The following is a 19245-nucleotide window of genomic DNA, read 5'->3' on the forward strand; positions in this document are numbered from 1 at the left end:
AACAGAAGGATGAAGTCACTGGGCAGTAGAGACCATGTTCCACCTTAAAAGCCAGGAGACTCTTTTTAAATTATACTAACACAAGAGTAGAAATGCAAAGCGCATATGGTAAGCAGTATTTCAGTTACTAGGCAAAAGAGGTACCACATCAAAATTTCAATTCTGTCTAGATACTAAACCTACCTTAAAATCAACAAAATTAACTTACGACTTTTAGTTCACTGTAAACATTTTAACATATGCCAACCTGAGTCACCACCATTTGCTACTAACCATGTATTAAAGGTTCAAGGCCCTGAATTTCATTGAAACAACAGTTCAAACACTAAATAGCCTGCCCCCAAAGGTCTGACCCCCAAGTGAACAGAGAATCCCTCAGAAATAACACCGGATACTTACTAGGTTTCATGGCATTTGGAGCGTTGGAAGGTGCGTTCCCCCAGCCTGTGGTTGATCCTCCGGCGTCATCCATTTCGCTCCACCCAGGGCTGCTTTCGTTTGGCTCACCCCAAGCTGAAGTACCATTATCTGGAGCAGGTGGTGTGCTTTTGCTCCAGACTGTAAAGAAAGGAAATGTGTCTCTAAAAACGATTTGTGAAATGGCACACCACGAGACCCAATGGGGCTGCAGGTGGGAGGAACAGGCGCTCTGACTTTCTGTTGGAGAAACAGAAGTGGATTCCGCCTTCATGGAAGGCGTTTCACATTTTCACTTTTGGCCCAGTAATTCCACTGCCAGGAAATTATACCATAAATTTGTAAAAATAGATGAAATTACATGTACAACAGTGCATCACTGCTGGCAACCATTTGGAAGCAACCTAAATATCTATCAAAAAGGGACTGGTTAGACCAGTCGTGGGTCATCCATAAAAATTAATAGTACATCCAAAGCAATAAAAAGATAGACATGTGATAATACAGGAAGTTTTTACGTATAATGAAAAAAGCAAGGTGAAGAACAGCGCATTATACTACAATCCCTTCTGTGTAACATTTTTAAAGGATAGATATATTTTGCTACAGGTATGGACAGAATTGCTGAACGAGACACAAAAGTCTAAGAGATTACCTGTGAGGAGAGAGACCCTAGGGATCAAGATTCTTTTATTTATTAAGTTTTGCTTTTCTGTGCAGTTTGAAGGTTTTTACCGTACAGACAGCTTTTGGTATCCAAGGGCGATTGGTTCCAGGCCCAAAACCCACAGGTGCTCTAGTCCCTTATGTGGAATGGCACAGTATTTGTATATAACCTACGCACATCCTCCCGTAAACTTTAAATCATCTCGAGATTACTGATAATGCCTAATACAATGTACATGCTATGCAAATAGCTGTTATACTGTATTGTCTGGGGAATAATGACACGCTAGGTCTGTACGTGTTCAGTAAAGGTGCAGCCATCGTAGGCCTAACTACACAGTGTGCACGTCAGCAACAACGTAATTCTGGAATTTCGTTTTTTCCATATATCTTTGATCTGTGGTTGCTGAATCCGTGGATGTGGAACCTAACTAAATGGATAGTTTTTGTGTGTTTTTTAAACATGTTAACAGGTTTTATTCTCGATAGGGAATTAATGAATAGTCTGCATTTCCTTCCTCATTCTTTTCAGTATTTTGGGGGAAAAAGAACTAGTTAAAAGTAATCATTTTCTAAGTGGCCATAATTGGACTCATTGAACACTAGGCTTACTTTGGAAAATAGAGAACTGAACATTGTGATTCATTTTAACTTAAAAAAAATATCCACTTGAACAGTGCACCCCCTTAGTTTGAACTATATGCTTGAGGGGATATTGAAGCTGACAACGCCAGCACTGCTTTTAATTTACCAGATATGATGTTTCCTATTTGAACAAGGAGGGAAGAAAGTTTCATTCTGGACAACCGATTATCATGAGATAACAATCTCTTTGACAAAGTACTCCATTTTCAAAGGTCATTAAAATTATCTGGGAAGTGAGCAACACCTTCCAGGTCCCAGCTTTGCTAGAGCATTCTGATGGCCTCTGCCAGAACACAGAATGCTTCCCTCGCTGGGGAAAGAGAAACACAAAGGATGTGATGTGTCCATGGGTAGAACCAGAATGGAAGCCACGTCTATTTCTGCTATTTTAATTCTTTATTTTAAAATCTAGAGCATAGTTTGTTTAGCAAGATAAAAGTCTTTGGGATTCTGCAGACCAATACAATTACGGAAAAAATAAGAATCATTTGGGGAGACTAACATAAGGATGCCATCTTTTCCTTCTGCCAAGAAAGAACACTAAAATGTACTACCAGCATCTGTTACCACTACCGTTTTATAAAAAGAGAGCTTCTGTTCATGTAGGAAAGATTCTCAGAACAAAGCTAAGTTGAATCAACTCAGCTTAATAAAAATGCCTTGTCTTAGGATTTCTTTTCCTCATTAAAACCTGCGAGAAAAGCCATTGCCTACCTGAGGCTGATTTACCGGTCATCGGGGTAGGCAGGTTTGGTTCTCGAGGTGCTGGGCCCCCTTGGGAATTCTTATCCCAGAGATTCACATTCTTGTAGTTATAACTGTTGGGGTCTCCCCATGCTGAAGTGCCATCATCGATGTCCATTTTCCGACTGATTGACTGCGGGGATGGCTCTTCCCAACCACTGGGTTCCTCATCCTTAGGGGTCACTGGCTGCGGCCCGCCGCTCCAGGTGGAACTGGAAGGCCGTCCACTGCCTGCAGGTGGTACGGGTGGGCCTCCCCATGAACCAGAAGCCTCTGGTTGTGGTGGCGGTGGCTGCTGTGCCGCCTGCTGCTGTTGGTGCTGCTTATTCCAGGAACTGGGCTGTCTGCCTGTCTCAGTCCACGCTGGAGATCTTTTGCAATCTTCCCACCCCCCTTTGGGAGCGAGGCTCGCATTCCCACCGTTTCCCCAAGTTCCGATTTCATTCTGCCCGCCGTCACCCCACCCAGACACAGGTTTACTTGCAGAACTTTCCCAATTGCTGTTTTTTGCTTGATCAACTTCCTCTCCCCAACCATTCTTTCCAGAAGTCCATCCTTGGTTGGGCTGGCGTCCACCTCCCCACCCCTGATCCTTGCTGGAATTCTCATTCCAAGAGGAAGATGTCTTTTCATCTGGTCGTCCTCCTCCCCAGCTGGAAGAGTTGTTGTTCTTATAGTCATTCCAGCCTCCTGTGTTCTTGGGGTCTTTCCACTCGGTCGAGGCTGAGAGCTCCCCCCATCCAGACTTCATTTGATTGCTTTGGCTGGGTGCGTCTCCCCAGCCCCCTGAGCTCTTGGTCTGTGTGGCAGCGCTCTCCCACCCCTCAGTTCCTTTGTCAGATTTCCCCTCAGGCCTTGGCACCTCTTCAATGTCCCACACCGTGTCCTGCTTAATTTGAGTTTGGCCCCAGCCAGTGTTTGAGAGCACCCTGGGGTCCAAATCAGTTCGGCTCAAAAGAGTCTGCAAGACAGCCTGACAATCAGGGTGTGTGGGCCTGTACGACCGACGGCCAGAATTATGACTGTCACTACTTCCTGCTTTGTGGTTGCTTCCAGTGCTTTGACCTCCAACTTCACTTCCTGTGGAGCTGGAAGACCTTCCCCAGCAGGGAGCCTGGGCATTGCCTTGGTTTTCAGGGAGGGGGTGGCCCTTTTGATTGTCCCATGCTCCAGTGCTAGAATTTGGTTGGTTTGGACCACTCCATTCTCCAATTTTCAACTCATCAGACCCAGTCGGCTGTTTCCATTCTCCCTGAGAGACCCCAGATGTCATTTTGTTCCCTTCACCCCATTTGTTGTCGTTAGAGTCCTGAGGGCCAAAGTTCCAGGACCCACCCGTAGACCTGTTATTGTTGTCCCAAGAGTCATTTTTTGACCCAGTTGATTTCTGAACAGAAGCTCCTTTCCAGGAGTCCTCTCTATCCTTTCCATTGTTCCCATTGTTTCCAGAATTGCTTTGTCCAGAGGCTGTGTCAGTTCCAGAAGGCCCCCTAGCTGCACCCCAAGATCCAACACTCCCAGTCTTTCGATCTCCAGTGCTTTGTGAAGGGGCATCAGTGCTCCTGGAGGCGTTCCCCAAGCCCATTCCAAAGGGCATTCCCTTATTCTCCATGGGGTTTGGTGAACTTAAGTTCAAGGAGTTAGTGTTTCCATTTTTTGGTCCATCAGTGTTATGAATTTGAGCCTGTTCTCTGCCAGAGACAACAAAATTAACACCCGCATTTTCCATCTTTGACTGCTGTTCCCTGGATGCCTGACCAACTGTGCTAACCTGGGCACTGGAATTACTAGCATCTGTTTCCAGTGCCCCTTTCCTAGAATTTCCTTCTTGGACCAGTGCTGGCCAGGCAGATGGGTTGCTATTTGGGTTAAAGTTGCTGAAGCCAGAGCCAGGTCCAATTCTATCCTGACCACTCACATTCCTCCAATTTCCTAGTCCATTGTTGCTCTCTGTAGTAGAGTTGGAAGATTGAACAGATTTTGCCTTAGGGTCAGATTTCCAGACCCCAAGGTTACATTCGTTCCCAGAACTTGCAGACTGGCACTGGCTCCCTTTTCCTTTGTTACTAGTGGTGCTTCCTGGCAGACTGCTCTTCTCAGAGCCAGGGTTCGAGGCACTGTTGTTATCGGTGGTGTTTTCGGAAGAAGACTCAGTGTCTTTGCTGGCAATACAAGGCCACGCTTCCTCGTCCGTCCCGTCTACAATCACCTTGTCCCAGCTGTGAATTGGGTTGGGGGAGGCGCCGTTGTTGGAGGAGGCGCCCGTGCCCCAAGTGGAATTTGCATAATTTGAAGCAGCAGCACCTCCAAGGGTTGACTCTGTGAAAGAGATTCTCTCGTCAGTCACAGCTACACGTGATCTAGTAACAACATCTCAAGCTCCAAATGCTCCTAAGAGAGCTCATCGCATTTCCCCACAAACCAGCTTCTCCACCCAGGTGCCTGTCTGGGGGCCTGTACCACACCTGTCATGGTCATCTCTTCTCTTTCGTCTTGCCTGGCTAGTGTATTTGCTAAGCTTGCAGCTCGCTTCCACCACATCTCTGAAAGCGATGCCCCTGCCATTGCAAGGGACAGAGAGGGGCCTTCTTGTCTCTTGAGACCATGAGCCAACCCCCCAAACTTGCTCTGTATCTCTAATCTACTCTGAACACCCCTAGCTGCAGTAATTTTTCTGAAGCACACCTTTGATTATATCGCTACTGTATGAAAAGCTTTCAACAGCTCCTCACTGCACAAGGATCGAGCTAAACTCTTTGGTCTGGAGTTTGATCCAGATGTTCCGCAACCTGGGACCGAGTGACTTTTCTAGTCTCATCTTCCACTATTGTCTGTGTAGGTACCTACATGGCACACTACTTGACACCCCACAGCTTGTGCCTTCTCACCCTGGCACCGATCCACATCGACACTGTTTTTTCCTCCTGAACTGATACTCTGAAATTTGCCCGTTTTTCTGGGTCTAGTTCAAGTGCTATTTTTTCTATGATGCCTTTTTTTTGAGCTCATCAGCCCCAAATCATCTTTCCCTGTCTAGAGCCAGTCTGCTCAGTGTTCGAGTACTGTATTCATGTCTTCCCTCCCTTGTGTTAGCGCTTTTTAGGCAGAGACCCTATCTTGCTAACATCTGAATCCTACCCAGTGGCCAGTGCATCGCTGCTCAGTAAGCATCTGCTGAAGGACAAATGCCCACCCAGCTAGATGCCAGGGGCAGACAAGCATGAATCCATCTGGATGCCCAGGGAACTTAATCTAATGAATTAATCTGTCTCAGCACATATTTTGGTGGAATTCACCATATTTGGTGGGAGGAAAATGACGTGTCTTTATCCCAGTAATTTTTTTCTAAACTTATTTTAGCTCCTTTAACCAAGCAACTTTAAATCAATATGAAGTTGAAAAAATATGACATAGAGCCAAATAAAAAGTAGGGAAGCACAGAATCTCAAACTCTTGAGATTCAAGAGCCTCCTGGGTGTAAACAGGAGATTCTGGCACACCCTGAATCCATGTCTACATCCAGGCCTGGCTAGACTCGACTGCAGAAATGCCTGACACAACCAGCTCTCACATATTTCCTCTTGCTTCCAGTTACAAGGGGCCAAGAAGGAAGGGCCGCAGAGGCCTTTCCGTGCCGCTTTGGGCCTGGCCTGATGGCCACCACAGGGAAGCCTCACGGATAGTGCTTTTCTCTCTCCGCCTGAAATCTATGTCACACTAGGTTCCTTCCACCCTTACTCTGCACACCAGACAGTGACAGAATTTTGTAGGCAATTCTGTGTTCAAAGTCAGAACCAGAATAAAGCTTCCTATTGTTAACCACCACCAAAATTCACTGCCCTTGCTAATGCTTGATGGTGTTCAAGCTCTGAATTTTAATATAGCCTCACAAAAAGAATTTTACGAGATAAGTTGAAATCTGTTAATGAGCTAAAAAATACCAAGTTATCTGCAAGTTCTTAGCTGTTAACTGATTTGGTATTCACTTATTGAAAAGAATCTCAAAATTTCTAGTAGAACCTTTAACTAAAGATCCTTCTATGTACGTACAGTTTTTAATGCTCAAAATCCAGGGGCCCCTAACTAAAAACCTAACAAAAGTCTATAGAATAGTATTACCTGTACGGCAATCTGCCTACTGTTCTGGGAGCGCAAACACAAGCACCTAAGATTCAGAACACACCCCTGCACCAGCCCCACTTCCCGTCATCCTCAGAGCACACACGTGACAGACGGGACTACGGAGGCTCGCCTCTGTAAAGATCTTTTCTGAGGAGGAAAACAAGGCTCCAAAGAGCAATGGTGAGCAGCAGCTACGTTAGCCTCTCACGCCCAGAGCACGCACTGGAAACTAAAACCCAGTTTCAGAAGAGAAATGCTAATACACATTTCAGACTGCAGTCCTCTCCCATCTTTTGAACAATCCCAGAATCTATATAATGACAGTTTTTGTGGACTTTACCCCAGGCAATCCAAAAGAAGTACCCCCTCCTCCAGCTGCCATGAATTCAAGTACTGCCACCAACTCCTCACCTGGTGCAGTCCCACTCTCACTCTGCAGCAGTGTTCCTGTCACTTGTGCGTTGTTTGGGTTTGCTCCAGGCGCCGTGGAGGGAGGAGGCCCTGCCCCACCCCCGAGGAGCATGCAGGATGGTGGCGGGGGCTGCCCACGTTTCAGTAACACTTTGTGGTCCTGCTGGCAACGGAATCGCGGCGGCACCTCCCGAGGCATGTAGCGGGCGGCGCTTGGCGGTTGTCCGTTCGGCACTGCCACCCTTTTGGCATTGTTGCCACCATTGACTGGTGGCGATGGAGAGCTGCCAATCGGGCTGGCGGCCGTTGGTTGGCTTAAACTTGGTTTCGTCACTTCGGGCACTGAAAGAGAGAGATTGGGAAGCCACCTTTGAAATCAAATCCATTTTTCGAAAGATGATTTTTAAGAAAGCTTCCATGGGATCAATTGCAATCAGACAACCCTTCTTTCATCCTATTCTTGATGGACATGACCTTTTCAAATTGCCCCGCATCTTCAGTTTACTGAAGGTAGGGTGGAGGTGGGGAGTGATGGTGACAAGGATTCACAGACAGCAATATCATGGAATCACATTCCATTCACTGGGAGGAATCCCTATTCACTCCCTAAACCAACAGTGGAATCCCCTGAAGGGCTGCCTAGCAGGTCTAAGGGTACAAATGGTCCCCAGGCAAAGTCCATGGGAAAGGTTCATCCACATTCCCGTCATCCACATTCTTAAAGACCTACCGCTGAGAAACTTTCTCCAAAGTCCATGGACTAGGTAGGACAAGCACCCTTCATTTGTGCTGCTGGAACACTAAGTTTACCATGTTATATCGGAATTCTCCGTTTACAGGCCCCACCCCCTCACCAGGCCAGAAGCCCCACAAAGGCTGAGGCAAACCTGTCACCCTTTTCCTTAAGGTCTGGCACAGAGCAGACTCCCACAGGGAACCTCAATCTAGAGAACCACAAAATCAATTTGTTCGGTTTCTACAGCCACCTGAACTCAAAGACCCTTGCTTGGTACTACCTGTAAATTTAAAAATGCTATACATCTTTCTGCTTTTGTCCAAAAAAATTTTTTAGTGTACTCTGTTCTTTTTTCCAACTCTTTAGTTAAAATAAAAATTTCAAAATGTAGATACCTTTCCTATTTGACTTTAAATAATTTAATGTTTTAAGCTTACTTTTTAAAATGGCAAACAGGAAGTGTGGGGATGTGCGTGACGACCGGGAAGACATAACCTGCAAGACCCTTTGGCTCAACCCTGCAAAGACTGTTCTCAACCTGCACCTCCCTGGTTTCATCCTACCAAGAGGCTGCCACGCTTTCCAAGAAAGTTTACCTGGCAAACAGAGGCTGGCAGTATTACAGAAACAATCACTGAACCTGATAATTCAGATGCTCTGAGGCCAAACTCCCTGACATCCAGAGTCAAGTTAGGGCCAGCTCTGGTGGCAGTACCGCTCTGACTGCTGAAATGATGCTGGGCCAGCATGTCGCTCGTTGAACTGGCTCCTTTATGAGGAGAGAGATACATCATCAGAAATCAGGGGGCCCAATCTATACCCACTGGACATTGGTGAGCACTCGGAGTAACAGGGAAAATGAGTAGATGCCAAGGTGACTTCAGGGTAACCCCTGGTCTAACCTTATCCCATCAGTACTGGGCCTCGCAGTGAGGAAGGGAGGCCAGCAGATCCATAACCTGAAGAGCAGCAGAATAAACATGCGACTTAAGAATTGGTCATTGGCTAATATTTTTAACACAGTACCCTCTGCATGACCTATAATAGCCAATGGATAAATAACTGATAAATGGATGAATGAAGATGAGTTATTCAATGATTCATTTTCTATCTGTGTCTGGCATTCCAATCCCCTTCCCTCTTATCATGAGAATAAACAAGAAGCTGGCAAAGGCTGAGTGGACTCTTCCCAACTGGTTTTCAGGAGCTATGGAGGGAGCTGTGTGCCTGCAAGGCTGCTCTTTTATGTAAGGGCCGGAGCCTTCATTTAAGTGAACCAGGTCTGTTACATATTGACTCCTCTCCCTAAGATAGAATACGACAGTAAGAACAGCCTACTGCACTGAGATCTGAACACCAGCTTGACTAACTACAACATTCACAGCACAACCAAAGAAATCTGGTGGTTATCCTACATTGTGCAAGATTCCCTGCAAAAGCTCCTCAGGCATTTTCCCACCATCACATCAGAGACAGAATGGATCATAAATAATAAAGTCACAAAATGGGACCACATCTCGACCGCTTTCCTTCCAATATGGTGTTCTGTCCGGGAGGCCAGTCATTCAAAACTCCAGGACACAGTCAGAATAAGGCTCGCAGTACACATCAGGAGCAAACTGTTTCCGGAATTAAATGAATTCTTATTTTATTTTTTTATTACACTTTTCCGTGAATTCAAGAATTTTAAGCATTTAAAGACCAGTCAGAGCTCTAGACACTAACTGGAGAGCAACGCAGCTGTTAGGCAGGAGGCCCAACCCAACCTGCTTCCCGAAGTCCAAGCTGAAGACATCAGCATCACTGCCTGCACCACATCACGCTCCAGGGCGTTAGCCGGCACCAGAGGAGAGGGCAATTATGATTAGGTCTGAACAGGTTACATTTCAGGACCTCTTTTTCTCTTCTGAATCTTAACAATTTGTACATTGTGGTGCAAACATTTCTAAAGATCCGCTGCTCAAAATAAGGGCACAGTTTTTTACTTTCCAGGGGGGAAAAAAAAGGTTGTGGTTTAGAAGGATCTCTGTATCAAAGAAAAATAAAAGACACTGTGAAAAATGCTGAGTATCCTATTTTCTAATTTTCATTTATTTACTTCCAAAACCAATTGTTTACTCTAAGATTAAATCTTTTTCTCTTCCCCATTGCCTTTATCTTATGTCATTCTCATCTCAGTTTGAACTTCCAATTGCCTCTTATTTCTGAAAAACTTCCGTAAGATGCTAAAAGTATTAAGAAAAATCTGAAATAGGAAGGATCAATACAAACTACTACAGAGGGTGCCAAAAAAAACATATACACATTTTAAGAAAGGAAAACTGTATTAAAATTGTAATACTCAATATATACCGATAACAAAAGATAAACACAAGTCACGTTTGACTTCTGCAGTTACAAGAGGTGCTCAAAGTGGTTACCATCAGTGTCCAGACACTTCTGATTATGGTGAACTACTGCTTGAGCAACGTTGACTAAAGTATCCACTTGTACATATACATTTTTTTTGGCACCCCCAGTATTCTCTTTAAATACCTTGGTACCAAACATTAAAAAACAATCTATAGTATTTTTAAAAATAGTAGTTAATATACAAACCCTACAAATCTAAGACATTATTTTAGACTGAAATTTTCTTGGTGAAGAACAATCAGTTTCAATGTAATACAAAAAAATCTCAAAGACTGGTGACACACAGTGAATGGCCAATGAATAATGCACAACTTTAAGTAACTTCTAAGCACTGTCTCCATTTTTTTTACCTTTCACTCACTCCACAAACTCAATGCACATTGGCTCTTGTCCTAACATCTCCCTGGAAGCTTCTTTCCTCATTAAATACTAGTGATCTTCACTGTCAGTCTAATGCGTACTTGTTGGACCTTTTCTTCTTTGACTTTTCTGCAACTTGACGCCCCTGGCCGTTGCCTCCGTCCCCATTTTTTAGTGAGACCCACTCCACTAGCTCTTCAGCTCTTCTTTTATGGGCTTCTCTACAAGCTTTCTCTGGGCAGAGAGCAAATATTTTAGGCTTTGCTGGCCACACAGTCTTTGCCGTAATGACTCAACTCTGCACTTGCAGGGCAAAAGCAGTCACAGACAATGTATAAATGAATGAGTGTGTCTGTGTTCCAATAAAGCTTTATTTATGACGCTGAAATATGAATTTCATGTCACTTTCATTGTCATAAAATATTGTTCTTTTATTTTTTTCCACCCATTTAAAAATGTACGAGCTGTGAGTCAGATTTGGCTCAAGGGTCATAGCTGCCAACTTCTGCTTTTGACTATCCCCTTAATCAGAGTTGCAAGATGGCAGCTGAATTTGGTCATGAGTTGCATCTTTAAAAAAAAAAAAAAAAATCTTAATGTGAACGTGTGGCCTGCACTCTGGGGTACAAACTCTCTCATGCCTAGGCTTTAACTATCAGTTAAGTAACAAGTAATTTCCCAACTCACTCACAATCTCCAACTCAGATCTCTTCCACCCTCCCCCTGACCCTCAAACTTGTTCCCCAGCTCTTCACCCATTATCTCCTGGTTCAAGGAATGGAGTCATCACCCAACCTTCTGCGCAAGTCAGAAGCCTGAAAGGGGTCTTAGCCTTTGCCCTCCCCCCATGCACCATTACCCAATCAACATTAATTAAATTCTATTGAACCAAAGCATCTCTCTAATTCATTCCTTCCCCTCTACCACCACCACTCCTAACCAGGTGTAAGTGCTCATTACCTTGCACCTGAACTATTTCGTGCCCACCTATTTGAGCCACATGTCTTATAATAATCTCACATCCATTCACTTTCTAGAGGCAGCCGGTTCCATCTCAAAACAAATGGCTCCCACCATCATGTTAGAACACACAGGTGTCTCTACAAGATATGAGGGATACCGCAAGTAGTTTGTAAATTATTTACTTGGGAAAAGAAAACCCACCTCAAATACTAATAAATTAGAGTAGATTCAAGGTTATCCCAACCACCAACATGCACTCATTATAATAAGCCTTCTGGAAAAGGCTCAAAAGACAGAGTTGTGGCCAGTGCACTGCAATGGTCCATCAGCCTGGGTCCGCTGCTGATGAAAGGTGCTGTCCCAGTGGGGTAAAGGATCTGAATTACTGCTTTAGACAATATTTAAAAATTTTAACTGCCCCCCCCCCGCCCGCCCCGATGTTTAACCTTCCCAGCGGTGACACAGGTTCAAATTTCTTGATTAATCTGGCCTAAACTCCACATGGTCCATAGAGGTTGATCTCTGTTGCTTTCCATAGTGTGGTGCCCATTATAGGAATTGCAAATCCCTTCCTAGATACTGTATTTCTACTAATGCAGCTTAAGGTCAGGTTAGTTTTTATAAACAATCATTTCATACTGATAACTCCCATTAAGCCAACCGTCACTTGAACAACTTTTTAACACGGTTAAACTGCAATGTCCAAACTCCTCTATCACATGGTCTATCTTTCTAATCCTAATCTTACCCTTCATCCCTGTTAAATGAGACCTATTAAGTCAATCCCCCAAACTCTTTCAATTCTAATATCCAACAAAGGGGGCTGAAGTGCTTTTTATTATTTGTTACCTGGGCAGCAGGCCCAAGTCTAGTCCATGTCTTCATATAACCTCCAATTGAAATCCTTGCCCTGTTCTCTCCAGAATTCTCACTTTTTTTTTTTTTAATGATAAAGAATATATAATGAATCTACTTTTTCTTTCAAATATGGACAAATCTTACTTCAGTCCTCGGTACAACCAGAGATTTGGCACCAACACAGTTTTCTTTTTTCTTATGGGGTCTGTTGGGGAAAGAGGGGAAGATTGAGGGTTAAGGGGAGATTGCCTGAGGAAGGCATCAACTTTGGGAAGAGGAATAGGACCCAGAAACATCAGCTGAGGGACGAGAAGAGTGGGATTTAGAGCTCCGAGGCAGGCTTTTGGAAACAGAAATGAAGATGTGGCTGTAGAAAGAAACCAAAAGTAGAAAGATCTGGGCCTCCCACTACTTATGGTCTAACACACCCCAAGGATAATTTTTATTTTCACTCCCCATCTACTTCCTGGTTCTAACAAGTAAATCCCTTTAGGAGACCCGAAACAGGCTCTCAGCTCAACTTAAGATTATTTTACTTTCGTTTTTGATGGTGGGATGGAGATGGGTGGTGTAGGGTGGGGTGGGGGGAGTATGGAAACTGAGGCTGTATTCCATTTTGGGGGGTAGGTATGAGAAAGACCCTAATTAGAAGGAAAATTTGATAGTAAGTAGAAAATGAAGTTTGATTTTTAAGACTTTGGCAGAGGAAAAAGAAATGTGTTTCTGAGAACACACCTGGTACTAAAAAGAAAAAGATAAATCTGAGAAAGAATGCCTAATGCATCTGTTTTCCAACAAAAACACCACCTACCATACAGAGCAGCTCATTTCTACGGCCCAGCTGGTACCTGGCTTCATGAGTTGTGACCAGGCCTAAGAACTTAACTACCACGTCCCAGCAGCCACAGGGCCTGGATTTTTCAGGAAAATACCACTTTTCTCACCTGTTGTACCCATCAACCATCAAAAAGTCCTATAAATATAAATACTGTGTTCCATTCCTTTCCTAGGCAGTATGTTGGTTTAGAAAATATGAACATTGTACCACTACCAATAACTCAATTTCTATGGTAAAGTGTAATGTATATTTCAAACAAGTAATTTACGAAGATACTCTCAAAATAACGCCTACTGTGTGGGCTGAGAACTGGTTGAAAGTACAAGGAAAGAACACTATGCTGTTTAATTAATTAAGATAATTATGACGAAGAATGGCTTCTTTCAGTTTATTTTATAAACCACTACAAAGTCCCAGACTACATTTTCCTTTGACATGCCTTTTGATTAGAAATATATTACAGCCATGTCCAGTCATCTGAGAATTTGTTTTCCATAACTAAGTTTCCTAAGAAACTAGCACTGTCTCTCTTAGTCTTCCCACATTGTGTGACATGCTTTGATCTGGGAGCCCAACAGAGAAAATAAAACTATGAAAAAAACCAGTCATTAGAGGGCCTCCCATCAAGCCCTGTCCTCCCCTAAGTTATCAGTCACAGCTGATTCCCTGCATCCAGGTCAATGGTTCTCAACCTGGGACAAGTACTGGGGTTGCCTGCGGAGCTTCTCAAAATACATCTGCTAGGGCTTTGATCTGAGACCATGAAGGTTTAGGAGGAGACCCAGGCTTGTGTATTTTGACAAGTCTATGTAAATTATTCTAATGCATTCACTAGCTAAGAAGCACATATTTAAGTGGGCAAGGATAGGAGCTAGAACATTGATCTCAAGGAATTAAGACTCCCATTGTTAAGGGAAACTGACCAAAAGTATGACCATCACCAGACAAGACTGCATAATCAAAAGTAACGGAAGAGAAAGAACGGAAAATATGTAAACCATTAGGTTGAGAGTGACCAGAGGGACATCTGCTTGGTTTTACAACACATCACGATTTCGTAACAGTTAAAATGCATTATCTTTTTAAAAAGTGTGTTCCAGGCTCTAGCTCAGAAGACAGTGTGACCATCCTAGATATAACCATTTCAGACTCAATACTCGTCATAGACCACGATGGTTAACAACCCTCTGCGGTTCTCATCTGTAAGTGAGGGGCTAATGTTTGGTTTCCGTTACTGTTCTAAGAAAAGTTCTGAAAAGGTTCAGTTCAAAATCATGACCCATATACTTTGGAAACAAGGTATTATTTTTTTTCTAATCTCTTTCGCTTCCTAAAAAATGTAAGGCCACTACAAACACTACTTAAGTACTTTTAATTTGTTATTACTGCTCTTTAGTGGCTGCAAACAACCAACCTTAATTACTCTACACCCACTCTCACTTATCAAGCGGATTGGAGGTTGAGTCAGCAAGGGTGTAAAACCTAAACACAAAAGGTTCTAATGACTTACAAAGGGGGAAAAAAAAAACCAACCCAAAAACTTACCTTTGGTTTTTTGTTCCGTGACCTGAAAAATAAATGAACAGACATAAGTAAATGAGATATGCTTTCTAATTCGATATTCTAAGATCACTTTAATTGTGAAAACTCAAGTAATTTAAGCTATCAGACACACGGGCACAGTTAAACTCCAATGAAGCTGGGAGTCAGTTCAGACATCCTTCTAAAGTCAATGGCCATCATAACTTACATGACCATCATTATGAAGGGTATTAAAAATTAAAACAAAAGGCATTCCACTTGCATTAAATGATGAGGTCCGTGTACTAGGAATGCTGTTTGCCATTTTGAGTGTCTCGACTAGAGAAAGCAAGTGGCTGTGGCCCAGAAACTAAATTAGTCATAGAGACAGAAAGAGTCCCCTATGAGTATGGACTCAAACACTTGACCTCAAATCTAGAAAGCAAAAGCTCAAACAAGGTCCCATCATCAGAGGTATCAGAAGTCATGGTAGGAAAGCAGGATTCAGAACCAAGCCGCGCCACTTCCTGGCTGCGTGAGCTGAGTTTTCTTTTTATCTGTTGAATGGAGATAATAATAGCATCTCCCTGCAAATGGTTGTTGCAAAGATTAAACAGGTATCCTGTGCTCAATAAATGTTTGCTATTTTTATCAAAGTTTACAGCAAAAAATTGTAAATTGTGAACAAATAAAGACTGCTTCGTTAAAAGTATCTCCTTATACACGCAGCAACTAATACATCTATGGAAGTGATTAACCTAAACGGTTGGACAGGCTGAATATAATAATGGGTTTTGGGGGGGTTTGGAAATGACGATCAGGACACACATGAAAAACTGGTTCTGGTATTAAGAGGAGAAAATAAAGCAGGGCACCTAATTACTCATGCCTTATAATATTAATACAAAACCACAAAAGGTGACGCACAAGAAAAACATCCAAAGATGTTCCAGAATTCCAATAGGGGTTATATCACATGATTGAGATCCTGGGTAATTTTAACCCCTTTCTCCCAGCTGTTAATCTTCCAAAGTATTTTTATATTGGTTCTCTGACTTTTATAATGAACATATTAATACAGAAAAGAGGAGGTTTGGTTATTTTTGACTGGTAACCATACTAAGTTACTGCTATGAGTGTTCAAAACACGCTCATCTTTGGAAGGTTATGTCCTGCAGCTAACCAGCCCATTTCACAACGGATTCCAGCACACCACTGCCAGACAATGAATCTGAATTAAAACAATCTACTTATGTGACCTCCTGGAGTGTTTCTTACATTCTTGCCTGAAAAGACAAGCTAATTCTACTGTATTGAATTCGTGGTAGACAGCTGAAATGAATGTGCTTCCCAGTACTAATTGTTACAGAGCTCAATTCAACTGTATAATTTTTGTATAACCCCATTTATCCAAGAATGAACTGATTTGTATCCACATACCAATCCCTTAAGGCAATTTACGGTTTATACCATTGTAAATATTTCTTAGAAGGCCATTTTGAAGATCGGTTATACAGGAAGTCAAAGCCTTCCCCAATTGCAAGCAACAAACCCAAATAATGTCAAATGTGTCTTATAATGTGGGTTCTGTGAAAAGAGCTGTCCTCCAGACGGTGAAAAGCTGGATGATCAAAGCATGTGTTCTGCCAACACTAAACAATGGTCCTTTAGCAGCGCCAGCCTAATGAATGTTAATGGAATCCTTCTTTGACACCTCTCTCATGAATGGAAATCTAACAGTTTACTCAGTGATGGCTCCAGAAAGAGCAAACTGCCTCAGCCATTTAATACAATGGAAAAGGCTCATACTTAATTTCTGCATGGAAATAATTTAATTTAGCTTGAAATGAAAGTCAATTCTTCAAGAAAATTATGCTGCCAGCACTCATTCTTAACCATTCACTTATTAAACAAACATTTTTGAGTGACTCTTATATACCAGGCACTCACTCTCCTAGTTCCTGGAAATACAAATAGGAATAAAACCTTAAAAAACTTAGTCTAACGGGGGAAGACAGATGCGAAGAGATGATTAGAAAGCAATAGGCGAGGCAGCGAGAGGAGTGTGGAAACACTAGGAGACACCACAGCTGTTTGCTGACTGACTGAATGACCGACCCCATAATAGAACCACCAGCACGTTCGACAGTTCTTTGCATCACAGCACATTTTATGCTTCCTAGCTGAGGTGTCATCTCTACAATAAAGTTGGAAGCCACTAAGACAATCACATGATGAGCTTTGTGTTCTCTCCTTAAAACTGCTAAATCACAATTTCATTCTGAAATTTCACAATGGTTCAGTTTGACAAAACAATACCAATGGCCATGTGTTGGCCTAGATCCTGTGTCAGCTGGTCCAGAACATTTTTGAACAAAACCAATGAATTTTTATTGATCATCAATAACCATTTGAAATTTTATTTATGGTTTTCCTCTTAGCCATAACTTCTTAACCAGTTCTTGATGCAGATACAAGCACACAGAGATCATCCAGCTGAATCCACTACCTTCTCTGCATAAATAATCCCAGTTCCCTCTTGATTAAACTCACTCCATCTTGAATTTTAATGCTTTTCCTATTAGTGGGATCCACAATCAAGTTTATACTGTAGTCATCATTTCTAGATACTGATATTTTCAGGTTAAGAGAACGTCGTTATCTAAGTGAAGAATGAGGGTGGCCCGTACATCTCCTAGTCGATTGCTCTATTGGGCATCTTCTTATTACCAGCCTTTGCCCAAGTTCTTCACTATCCAGCCTATTAACCATCCACTCGTACAGACTGCAAAATCCAATTTGTGCACCAATTTAGTAGACGAAGTGTGAATGCTCTAAAGGAAAGAGAGCCTTCACTGAGGTTCACTTTCCCATCACTCCATTTGGAGGGTCAGCGTATGCAGGGCACAGGGCAATGCCCACACCTTGCTTATTTGCAGCCTCAATGACGTGGACTGTGGCTGCACACCCAAAAGGAAGTATAAGCAAAGCCTCTGGGTCATTACCTAACAACTTTAGTCAAACTCTTTACTGTCATTTTAGACAATTCGAACAAACTCAGGTTACAAGCAACACATGAGAAGAAAGTACCGAAACAGCATGAAGACATGATGGTGAGCACACCACTACTAATAGAAATAGAAACACAATTAAAAGCAGACGACATCTTAAAAGAGCACAGCAGTCTATTACAGCACCAACCAATAATGAATACTCATTTTTATTAAGTCATGAAGAAAAGATAAATCACACTTCACAGGTTTCATGCGCAGGGGTATACACAATCCAATTCAGACAATATTTCCAGTATTGTTTTTAATGCTAGCACTCATAAGGGATCCAATGTCAATGATTCAGAAAAAGGAACGCTGGGCAACGCTCTAGTGAACAACGCTGGGAAAACGTGTCGTGTCCCTTTTACCTTGCATTGGCTTGTGTTCCACTGCCTTGAGTCCGTTCTAAATCTAGAGTTCCCGCTGAACCTTTTTAGCAGTTTCTGTCTCCCTCAACTTAGCTTCAATAACCTGGGACCATAGCAGGGACCCTCAAACCTGCCTCTAACAGTGGGGCCCTGCCTCCCAAGTGCTTCAGGGAGTGGTAACAGGAACTGGAATTAGATCCCTTTGCCTCCAAAAAAAAGGGATCAGAGCCACCCTGCTGAGCCACAGCCCTAGTCATTAGGGGCTTAAAAGAGTGGCCAGGTGGGGGAAATAAGCTCTGACAACGTCCAGGGCAGGGGGGGCGTGATATGCAGCAAAGGGAGCAGGGCAGGGGGGTATAACCACTCTCTGCTCCACAGCCCTGTCACACAAACACTTCAACCAAGACTGGACAGTTGACAGCTGTCAGCCCTACGTCTTTTTCTCTTTTAGCATCTTTTTCCCTAAGCAAATCCTTCAGAGCCGGGCAATGCTCTCTTCCCCAGAGCACTAAGCAGGCCCACCGGGTCCTCTGCAAAGGAAGTTTCTTTCGAACATTATCCAAAGGCAGGCTCATGTAAGTGACAATGCTGCAGGTGGACCAAAAGGAAAAGAGCAGGGAAAACTCCAGCAACTCTGCAGTTATTCTGTAAGCTTAAGAAAATGGAGACTAATTATGATACAAATAAGGAAATATGGCAAGAGTTCAAGGGTAGGTAACTGTCTTGCCTTTCCCTATATTGTTTACTGCTGTTTTCATAACATCAGCTGCAGCATTATTTAACAGACTTAATTGATTAAACCCACCTTCTGAGTGGCTTCTTTTTTCTTTTTATCCTCTTTCTTCCTTTTCTTGTCTTCCATTAACTGTTCTTCCCTTTCTTGCTCCTTCTCTCTGTTAAAGTAATGTCATAGCGGAAGGTTAAACATCTGTATTCGAAGCAAATCAAATGCTTGTAGATGGTGTGCAAGGCAACATTTCATCTCTGTGACTGAGAGAACACAGTACTTTACTTAAACTACGAGGATAAATAAAACTCGTCCTTTAGTTATCCCCTTATTTTGGTTTGTCACTCCTTTTGCAAACATGACATTAAGTTTGACTTCAAAGAAGTCCATTGGAGCGAGTTTTT

At 42.9% G+C, this 19245-nt stretch overlaps 1 protein-coding gene across 12 annotated transcripts in view; it reads right to left on the bottom strand.

Moving 5' to 3' along the window:
• The window catches only part of TNRC6B (trinucleotide repeat containing adaptor 6B), a 218339-nt gene that overhangs the window by 42247 nt on the left and 156847 nt on the right, over positions 1-19245 (bottom strand). For 11 of the 12 annotated variants that reach the window (XM_019734462.3, XM_074326433.2, XM_019734464.3 and 8 more), the window contains 5 exons: positions 18920-19007; positions 14718-14739; positions 7006-7347; positions 2443-4791; positions 400-558 (listed from right to left, as the gene is read on the bottom strand). In XM_019734462.3, the coding sequence (XP_019590021.3) occupies positions 400-558; positions 2443-4791; positions 7006-7347; positions 14718-14739; positions 18920-19007 (2960 nt within the window). Of the gene's footprint in view, positions 1-399; positions 559-2442; positions 4792-7005; positions 7348-12478; positions 12500-14717; positions 14740-18919; positions 19008-19245 lie in introns of those variants that run through there. The other variant, XM_074326435.2, reaches the window with a different exon arrangement.

The sequence above is a fragment of the Rhinolophus sinicus genome, chromosome 1 (assembly GCF_057876585.1).
Source record: "Rhinolophus sinicus isolate RSI-liver-muscle chromosome 1, RSI-T2T, whole genome shotgun sequence".
Taxonomy (NCBI): Eukaryota; Metazoa; Chordata; class Mammalia; order Chiroptera; family Rhinolophidae; genus Rhinolophus; species Rhinolophus sinicus.